Below are 10,585 nucleotides of genomic sequence, written 5' to 3'. Positions count from 1 at the left end.
GGGCCGAACCAAGAGTAATCCAGGAGAAATAAATTAGAGTGACATCCTGAGTAGCTCAGGTGTATCATTCACAAGATAACTGGCATTTGGAAATGTATAAAAAAGGAACATTAACAAATGAAGCCTGTCTTTCCTAAGACGAATGATCATGGAAGGTGAAATTCATAGCAAAAGGAATTGATTCATTACAGTGATGCTGTGCTGGGCATTCCAATATTTATTGTTAGTCTTTCTTTGCTGGAAAGTAATTTCTTTTGTGATTAGACTGATTCCAGCTGGGCCTAGGCAGCCTGTGTTAATTTCAATGTCTGAGGCAATTGCACCAGTTGTTGGTCTTTACGAGAAGCCTAATGGTGTGGTGGTTGTTCATCTGAGTCTTTCCACATCCATCGTATTCTGGCCAATCTATTTACATAAAATATGCTGGGATGGGGACTCAGCTACAAGGGCAAATGCAGTCAGACCTATTCTGAGTCAAATGTTAAACTCATAAACCCAGATGATAACACTAACATCAGTATATACACATAAAGCTGAAAGCAGATGCCTTACATTGTTGACAGTGACTATGGGGCTTGGGTTTATAGGAATTTTCACTTTCTTCGTCACTTACTTCTGTAACATTTACCTGATAACATTAAGAAATGATTGATTTTTAAAAGTGTGAAAATGGCATTGTGGTTGTTTAAAAGTTCTTATCTTTTAAAGAAGTTCTTAGTAAATGAATTGGTGTGTGAGAAGTACAGATGAATTCATTATATGATTGTGTCTACTTCTGTATATGTTTCAAAGTTTTAAAATGAAAGATTAATAGCGGTACACTCGGAAAACCAGGCTGGGAACTCAATATGAAGGACCTCAAGTACGGGGGCGCCTGCGTGGCACAGTTGGTTGTGTGGCTGACTCTTGGTTTCAGCTCAGGTTATGATCTCAGGGTTCTGACATGGAGCCCTGGAACGGGCTCTGTGCTCAGTGAGGTCTTTCACTCTCCCTCTCCCCCTCCCCCCACCCACACATGCTCTCCCCCTCTCTCTAAAATAAATACATCTTAAAAAAAAAAAAGGACCTCAGGTACAAGGAAATTTTATTCTCTTGTTCAGTGGTCTCTCAACCTGTGTGAATGCAACCTTATCTGCGACAAGATTTTTGCATACATGCACCAGGCATATGCTTATTAATTGATTTATTTATTTAAAATGATGTACATATACCACCGTACTATTATGCCATTATAAAACATACACAAACATAAAAAAGGCTAGATAAAAATAAACACAAGGATCATTCTAACATGTTCTTCCTACACTCTAGTGGACCTGGACCCCACTTAGGAGCCCCATGTGTAGTGAATGGGAGGGCTCTTGAGGTTTTCTAAGTACTAAAGAGTTTGTTTATAAGAAACAGAAACGTACTGGAGCACCCATAGGTAATGGGAGATGGTTTAGAAAGACCCCTGCTTCACTGAGGCCTCTCAAAGAACTGGGATGGACTGGGCAGCTGTCCTATCTAAGGGGATAGGATTTGAACAAGGATCACCACTTCCTTGTACACTTCTTCTATACACATGCAACACACATAATGCATCCTGCACATACAGGCAGGAGACAATATGCATACAAAGCAAACATCCCCCACACATTATCTTGGGCAAGATATTTACCGTAGGGACTACGATGAAATCATCTTAACATTAAGTAAGTATGTACTTTGCCAGGTATTGCAGCAAAACCTTCACACACATGATTGTACTTAAAAGTCATGACAATCCTATGGAAAGAGATGTCCATTTTACTATAAGGAAATTGAGATTAAAAAAAAAATTGATGAACTTTCCCAAGATGAAGGGGGTAGAAAATGGCAGAGTCGAAATTTAAATCAAGAAGTTTCTGACCCCAGGCCCCATGTCCTTAACTAGTAAACCATATTGCCTCCATAGGGAATTAACAACAGTGTCCAAACCATAAGATTGTTGCGATGGTTAAATATATGTGATATGTTTAGCACATTGTCTGACATAGAACACACATCCTATTAATGTTAGCATTTTAGTACACAGAATATTTACCAAAAATTTCCACAGTAAACACCATTAATATTTATCAATATCAAACACCAATATTTATAATTATAAGAAAATAATGTATTATTTAAACATTATTTATAATAACACACACCTAAACTCCTTTTGTTTGCTACCATCTAGAAATATGTGTGACTTTTGTGATGGAGTCTCTATGGAATGACTGATGAGATAGCAACTATAGACTGTTCCGCCTCCTGCCCAGTAGGCTACAAAAATGAAGTATTTGCACCTGGCATACTCCTGTCATCTTTAAAGGAGCCGTCTACACAAACAGGAGTAGGTGTAGCTTAAGCACTAAATGACCCATGAAGTACATATGTACATATCAATTTTATTTGACAATTGCGGTTTGTATCCTTTCGCTTTGACCAAAAGACACATTTGTCGACAGAGGACAGTTCTGAAAACTTCTTTGCATTCCATCAGTTTCACGTAAAGTGGTCAAATTTGCCACTTGCTTGTTTGTTTCCTTCAGCTTTCATATTTCTCTCTACCAATCCAAATTAGAGCTTTTACTAGATACTTTGTTTATCATGGCTTCTGTATCAGAGGAGCCATCTCTCCCTGATTTTTCTGGAACGTTCTGGATTTGAAACTGTCCCAACGTCAGGCTGGAATTCCAAATTTGGTTGGAAGCATTGGCCCCTAGAAAGGTGATGCATGAAGCTCTGTACGGAGAGCTGTGACTCACAGGCTGGTGTCTGGGCTGCTTTACATGACTGGATCTGCACTTATTTGATGATCATTGAATGTTGCTTTTTGTAATTTCGCAAATACTTCACTAAATGTTCTGTCACTCTTAATGGAATTCTAAGTTTCACGGTTGAGTCGGGGTGGGGAGGAAGATGATGTCTTTGGTTTATATATTTTGACATTTAATCAAAAGAGATCTCTCTTTCATCAAACAATTTAATTTTGATATTATTCATTCCTTTCATTTTACGTCGTTAGATCATCTCTAACTCTAGGTATTACCTAGGAACCTGCGCATCATTACCTCTCTTCTTCTATTTGGGAAGTATTTGAACTACAGAAACATCATGAAGAGCATTCGTACTGACACAATCGAATCCACCCCCACCCCATTTCTAGCCCAAATGGCAGAAGCCAAAATTAAATTTTATGTAGGATTCTTGGAAGAAAGCATCAGATAACCAAACACTATGAGCAAAAAATTAATTTATTATATATATTCTCTAATAATTCATAATAGCTTCTTGGATTTTAAATGTCTCTTTTGCTATTTCCAATGCTTAAAAATCATAATTTTAAAACATAAGTACTGTTTTATATACACTATGATTTCTTTCTCTCTCTCTCTCTCTCCCCCTCGCTCTCTCTCTCTCTCTCTCTCTCTCTCTCCCTCTTTTTTAACTTCTAAGTATGAATGATATGGTCTCCAAGTATCCGCTTGGAGGGAAAGGGGATGGGATTCATTGTTTTGCTCTAACACGGGAGAATTTAAAACTTCACATCATATACCTGGAGTTTCAACTATATGAAAAATAGCCAAATGTCATCACTTTCTTGTATATTTCTTTTACATGTATATATATGTATAATATAAACAGAATACTTCTGATTAGTACATTTCAACATTTCATCAATGTGACTTTTATCTCCTATTTTATATAAAATAACAAAATATACAGAGAGAAGAAAGGAGACATCTGTTCATCGTACACATAAAGTAAATAAAAGTTCATGTATGGCTTTGCAAAGGTAGATTATGATGTGACTTTCATACTTTATTTATTTAAAAGCATCTTGAGAGAACGTGTTAGTGTGCTTACGAGGGCGGCCATGGTGGTTGAATGTCGCGCCGAGAGTCCAACATTAGGATCCCCAGTGGTCTTTCCAGTGGCTGCCTCTGCAGCTTTCAGGAGACAAATGTAGTTTATGACCACTTCATTGATCTTCGCTACAATTTCCTGCCGCTGTGTTTCTGAGTTCACGACTTTAACTAATCGCATGCAAGCTTCCGTTAGGCAACAGAGCACTTGAAAGCTGGAAGTCATAGCTAGGAGCATCTCCTCTGGGCTTTTCTCGGCCATCGCCAGCTTCCTACAGGCACTTCCCAACTGTCTGGACTCAATGGACAACAGTTGCTTGTACTGAGAAAGCGTAAGGTCATATGCTTCAGGGCGTGACTCCTCCCTCTTCCCCTTTGTCGCCCTTACGAGGCAGAGCAGCTCATTGGCATCATTTTGGGCTGCGAGGAACCCATCGGGCATTGCGTATGTGCTCTCTTTTAGGGCATTTATTCTTGCAATCCGGGCATCGAAGGCCAGGTTGCTAAAGTCCGCGTCATCTGGGCCACTCAGGTCTTCTGCCCAGACCTTCAGCACTGACCCCCTGGACAGCTCCCCTCCTTGCTTCTGAATCCCAACAGCCGGAGGTGGGCTGATTGGTTCTGGCGTGGCTTGAGTCATCTGTGGCCGAAAGAGGCAAGAGACCTGGCGCGTGGCCTCTCCCTCCTCTTCATCCTCATCTCCATCTTCATCCTGCCCTCGGTTCAGGAAGCAGTAGCTGAAAGGTCCCCGGCATCTCCAGTTGCTGCCTTCCAGCTTGCGCAAGGGTAATGTCCTGTACAGCTTGGAGTCTTTGTGAGCCACCGGGGACCTCTTGTGAACTTTTCCCTCGGAGCTAAAGAACATCGAGCTTTGGGAAAAACTTTTGGTGAGCTTCTTCCCCAGGGGGAGTTCTGCTCGCCTTTCCGAACTGGCCTCCGGTGCTTCTGTGATTCCCGGACACTTTAAGCTGACCGCACCCTTGGTTCTCTCTTGGAAGGTCTCCAAACCCACAGATCCCGAGAGGATACTGCTGCTACGCCGCAGAGCCTTCTGGCTGGGGGGTGTCCCGAGGCTCCCCCCTCTCAGATCCAGTGGCCGCCAGTTCACAGCCTCTCCGTATGCCAGATTTGCTTGGGAGAAATCATTAGGGTCTTGATTTGGAATTGGCACCTTTGATTCCGAGTGAATGTTTGATGGTAGCAGGATGGGATCAGCTTCAGGATGTTGAGACCAAGCTGAAGGCATGCCTCCTCGTCTCTCCTTCCCAGGCTCTGTCAAAGCTACACTAGGGGTAGCAGAAAAACAGAGAGAATCGTTAAGCATCTCATGGGTGGTCATTTTCACTGACTCTCTAGGTGCTGGCTGTCACTTCCCGAGGATGTACTCTAGAAGGGCTGCCATTTGTCAGGGTCACCCTCCTTTTCAAAGACTGCCTCCTGAGATCTCATAAGATTTCCATTTCAAGATATATTGGGTAGCTGTTATTTCTGAAACTATGGATTTATTTGTTTTGAAACTATGGATTTATTTTGAATTGGCTAGAAATCACAATTATTTGCAGAGACTGTGGCGCTTCACAACTTGTCTGACCCCCAGTATTTATCTATCAGTGTTTAGACATGTAATTAGAAAACACACATCCTAGATCTCGGCTATTCAAAATATTTATGACATTTGAGTTTCATTTCAAGGGCGTTAGGTTAGTCCTGGCATCAGTTACTTAGTTACCTTTTTTTTCTTAAGTGGTCTAATTAAGGCAAAGTAAATAAGGTCAGTTTTTCAAGAGGACCCCACGAGGACTGCCTGGTATGGGGTTTGAAGAGGAGACCCTGGGCGAGTTGCTCAACTTTTTGCAAAAAAGTTGTCATGTGAAGAAAATATTTCCATCTCACGGAATTTTTGTGGGAAGAGGGAAATTAGGTGAAAGCTCTTCATGAGCCACGAAAGATTAAACAGCGTGCTTCAGTTAGAGGTCAAGACACTAGCTGAGTGATGAGTTAGGGAACATTCATAGGCAGGTTTCCCGAGGCTGGTGATGTCAGTGGTGGGTTTTGTGAAAGTAGATCATCTTAAAAGGGCAGGAATGGAAATGAACCTATGCAAGATCTCACTAACATCTACTGACCTAGTCTGGAAGAGATGTTATGGATATACTTTGATATCTGAGAGTAGGAAAGAACATCTGTTTTGGCCACGTGATGGCTGGCCGAGTGGATTGGTGAGAGGAATATGTGCCCACTGGGTGGTAGGATGGTGAAGATGGGCACAGAGGTGGTTGTGTTCTTGTTTCTACCTATGCCTACGTTTTATTATTTGGGGGAAAATAAAGCAGCTCATCACGCGTACCCCCAAAGCCTTCCTGACACTGAGGTGTACCGGATACTTCAGGACATGTCTCTATGAGAGTCTTACGGAGTAGGGAGGGATATTAAGTATTGCTGAAAGGCAAACGATCTTCCCCACCCCCTTCCATCTCCCTGCTACCCTGCTCTATCATCCCTTCTTGACTCTCAATAATGAAATGGCAAAAATAGAAATTCGAGGTCTTGAGGAGGAAATCAAACTCTTGTGACGCTACATGACACCATCCTGTAATTAAGAGTCACCCTGAGCACGGCTAAAAATCTACATTTTTAGAAAAAAAAATGTGTCGCTCTGTCAAATTTTGGAAGCAAGCATAGAGCAAGGTTCTGAAGAGCAGATGCCATCTCCACTATTGCTACAGATCTAGAAATGTCAGTGTTTGCTCAGACACTGGGGGATCGCTGACCGATACTTAACCTGGCCATAGTTTTGCAGCCCCTACCAAAATTCTAACTTCTACTTTTCTTCCCGACTTTCTACTTTGGGGTTTGTTGTCAATCCGGGTTATACGCTTCTGGTGGGCAAGGCAAAGCGCTAAATCCATCATTGCTGTACCTGTGGTTTCCTTAATCTTGGGGAGTCGATGACATCCATCTCTCAAAGTGCCAAACAGGGGTTCTGCATTAATAGCTGTGTGCAGAGCGGGCACTGCCATCCGTGGACACATGCCTTCTGTCTGGGGGTGCAATTCCTTAAAGGTGGCTCCATGGCTGGGGAGCCCGGTGGCTCTCTCCTCCGCGGGAATGTAACTCATGCCTTTCCCTGAAGTCTCAGGAATCAGGTGCTTCCCCATGGCGGGGCAGAGGGGGGACTCCACAGGCGTGGCACAGGTGCTGCTGCTGCTGCCTGTGCCACAGCCCGCGTCCACCGAAGAGCCTTGAGAGCTCTGCAGAGAAAAATGGCACTCGCTTTGTAACGATGACATCCGCTTGGCCAAGTGGTAGTCACAGAGGCGGGCCACGCTCTCTTCAGCCTCCGGAAGCTTGGAAGGATGGTCACAGGTAGACGGGTCGGTATCCTCTGGGTTATCTAAGTCTTTGGCTGAAGATACACAGGTCACGTCAGTTAAGAAGTGGTCCCGTTGGCCAAGTGCTGAAACCTCACCGGCTTCTCCGTCGGGAGCCCCTTCGTCCTTCTCTTCCGCCTCCCTGGGCCCCAGTCCGGGAGCTCTGGGGAACGGGATCCCCGTCGCTGCTTCCAGCCCACTTTTGTCGGCCACCGCCCCCTCGGTGGCCACGTACCATCTTTGGCTGTCCTTGCGAAAGGCAGTTCTTTCCAGGTTAAAAGTGCTGAGGTGTTGGCTGTCCCGTGAGGACACGGTACCGAATTTACCTTTGGCTTCCTCCTCTGCCTCGGCTGATTTGGTCCCCTGCTGTTTTTTCCCCGGCACGTTCCCACTAGGGGGCGCCTTCCCTTCCCCGTCGGCCAGCTTGCTTTTCCTTTTGCTGGTGCAGGAATACACCACCGACCCCATGTGCAGTTTGCTAAAATAGTCAGTGACCGACTTGGTCTCCATGGTCTCGGGCTCCATCTCCATGGGGTCTGGGTGCAGGATCTGCTTGGAAGGCACGACTGGGGGCGGGAGGTCAGTCCCGGGGCGGGCGGCCAGGCCGTGAGGGGGCTTGGGAGGCAAGCCCCCCGCGGGGGCCTTGGAGGCGGGGAACTCTGTCTGCTCTTCCGCAAGGGGGTGGTAGCCTTCGTGAGTGGCCAAGAACATGCGGGAGAGGCTCTCTGACTGCTTCTGCGCGGTGGCCAGTTCAGAGTTCTCAGTCATTTCAGAAGAGTTAGTCTCATTGCCCGAGTCTGATGAAGACTCGGGACTATAAGCCCGCAAGATGGCTACACCTGCATGCCGCAAAAAACAAGAAGCGATTAATGGATGCATCAGAGGCACTAGGAGACATGTAAGAAGACGGGACTCGTTATTATCAAAAAACCAAAAACCAAAACAAAACAAAACAAAACAAAAAAACCCAAAAGCCAACGACAACAACAACAAAAAACCAAGTTTTTCCCTTTTCAGCAAGGACTCTCAGTTTATTGCACAACTGTTCCAGAAATGGGGAAAAATACGTGCCACATATTAAAAAAAAAACACAAAAAACCAAAAAACAAAACGAAAACAAAGGAAACCACATACACAAGAAAAAAAAAAAAAAGGAAAAAAAATACCCCATGACGGTAGCTTCAGCACACTCATGAAACGGGACATGCGTGAAATGGACAACAGCACATCAACAGGGCTCCAAGGGTAAATGGCTTGAGAGGATGGAATGCATGGTTATCACTGAATAAATGTAACAATCGTGAAAGAACCTGAATTGTCACTGGTCTGCTGTTCTTCTGACACGGACAGAGCTTCTAGAGCTTCCAGCGTGGAAACCACGGTGCTATCCAGCCCCTTCTCACACTTCCCCTCGGCGCTGGTGGGCACAGCGTCAATGAGGGACACGGGGATCTCATCATTTTGCAGACTTCGGCCCGGCTCCTTATCCTCGAGGAAGGACGCTGCCTGGCTCTGAGAGTCCTCCTCGTCTGAACTATCTCGAAAGCCAGGTGGGGGTGCGGCGATGGCCATGTTCAAGGAACGCAACAGGAAGTCATCCTCATTGTCATCCCCTTCTGGAGGGGGCAGGGATGTGAGGTCGATGATGTCATCGCTCGAGCCAGACAGGTTGAGGATGGCTGGCTGGTTCATCTCCCCCACCACGAGGTCCTCCTCACAGCTCACTTCATCCTCGTCCTCTGCGTCGTCAGTGTTTTCTGCGTAACAGATGTCGTGCAGGAGGGGCTCCTCTATCCCCTCGGTGGCCTCAAAGTTTTTGACGTCACCTATGTTTGCATAAACAGAATTTGCCACAAACTGGATGCTCTCTGCGTCGGGAGTGAGATCCAGGCCCTTCATGTCATTGGCACTGCTGATGTAGAGATTCCTCTGCTTCTCCAGCAGTTCTGGGCTCTCCTCCAATAGTCTCTCGTAGCCGAGAGTCGGGGGATTAAGACCATCATCCAAGGCGAGATCTCCGAAAATAAAGGACACTTTGGCTCCTCTCGGAGACTCCTGTGCTTTCTTGAGAGTTTCTGGTCCCGAGAGGGTCAACAGGGACCGCTGTGCCAGACTTCTGTAGTCCGCCTCACACGCGGCATCGCCTGGCTGGGTCAGCGGCTGGTTGAGTTCATCTGGATTATAGGTGTTGTCTAGATACAGGTGCCGGTGGTCTTTGGGACACAAGGTGCCATCTGAAATATCGACCGTCTTCTGTTTTGAATCGATGTATGTTATCTGGGCTTCTTGCTCCCCTTCGCCGATAAAGGTGGTCATCTGGGGGATACAGTTCCAATCTGGGCCAAGGAGGTTATGCTTTCCTTTATTTTCAGCTCCTAAGGAGAAAGAATCATGCAAAGACAACGTTACTCTGAGGCCTGGTTTCTTAATTTAACGACTGGTAGCACCACTTCTGTAAATACAGTCATGCAGCTTTCCGGACATGGTACCGGTTGATTGAGGCTTCAGGTGTCAGGATTTCTTGGTTAAGGTGAACTGACCCTAACAAAATACATCCCGCACAAAATATAATTGCTATTCCATAAAGGACAACACCATCTGAGTACAGGGAACTACCCCTTATCTCCATCTGACCCCTGGTTCTGTTATTAGAAGATCTCATCTACGTCTACGAATGTGAATAGACGACACGCCTCTAAAATTCCTTAAAGGCCGCAGTCCAATCGGCTGGCATTCCAGAAAATAGATTCCCCCCTTCTTGGTAAAGCGAGATCTAACATTTACCACTTCGCCGAGGGAGATGTTGGACTTTTTTCCTCATTGAGGTAGAAGAAAGTCAAGGAACCTCGTACTTCCACCACAGATTTTAGGAAACATTGTAATGATAATGTCATAATAGAAATAATCTAGTATATACATAAATAAAAACATAATCATGTTGTAATGATGGCACAGAGACCTCTTATCTTTAGCCTTTTTACATCCTAGTAGGTGTTAATATATTCACGTATAAATGTCAGCATGCACGCCTGTTTGTGTGCGCGTGCACACACATGTATGATGCAGCTGGTGGAGCGTATCATAGGTAACGTACTTCTCTCTGCTATTTTTTTCTCTTTTCTATTTCTAAGTGTAGTTAACAGTTTGGCTAATTTCGATTTTTATTTGTATCATGAAAACTCCTGAAGATCTGTTTGATGTTCCTCATGAATTAAAATTGCAAAACCCTAATTTAAAAATCACTGTTTTCTTTCTTCCTCAAGGGTCTTCCAGCAGGGAATTTTGATGTGGAGACTCTGCTCTGATATTTAACAAGACAAAGCAGTGCGTCATTCTGTC

General features: G+C 44.7%; 1 protein-coding gene across 3 annotated transcripts in view; it reads right to left on the bottom strand.

Annotated features, from left to right (window-relative positions):
* Positions 1-1,166: 1,166 nt before the first annotated feature.
* FRMPD4 (FERM and PDZ domain containing 4) overlaps positions 1,167-10,585 on the bottom strand; it is a 566,058-nt gene continuing 556,639 nt past the window's right edge. The window contains exons 15-17 of one of the 3 annotated variants that reach the window (XM_038586820.1): positions 8,557-9,621; positions 6,796-8,085; positions 1,167-5,156 (exon numbers count right to left, since the gene is read on the bottom strand). In XM_038586820.1, coding sequence (XP_038442748.1) covers positions 3,832-5,156; positions 6,796-8,085; positions 8,557-9,621 — 3,680 coding nt within the window. In that variant the 3' untranslated portion in view covers positions 1,167-3,831. Of the gene's footprint in view, positions 5,162-6,795; positions 8,086-8,556; positions 9,622-10,585 lie in introns of all 3 variants that reach the window. The other 2 variants (XM_038586821.1, XM_038586822.1) reach the window with 2 other exon arrangements.

The sequence above is a fragment of the Canis lupus genome, chromosome X, assembly GCF_011100685.1.
Source record: "Canis lupus familiaris isolate Mischka breed German Shepherd chromosome X, alternate assembly UU_Cfam_GSD_1.0, whole genome shotgun sequence".
Lineage (NCBI taxonomy): Eukaryota > Metazoa > Chordata > Mammalia > Carnivora > Canidae > Canis > Canis lupus.
This window is presented reverse-complemented; position numbering and strand designations above follow the sequence as displayed.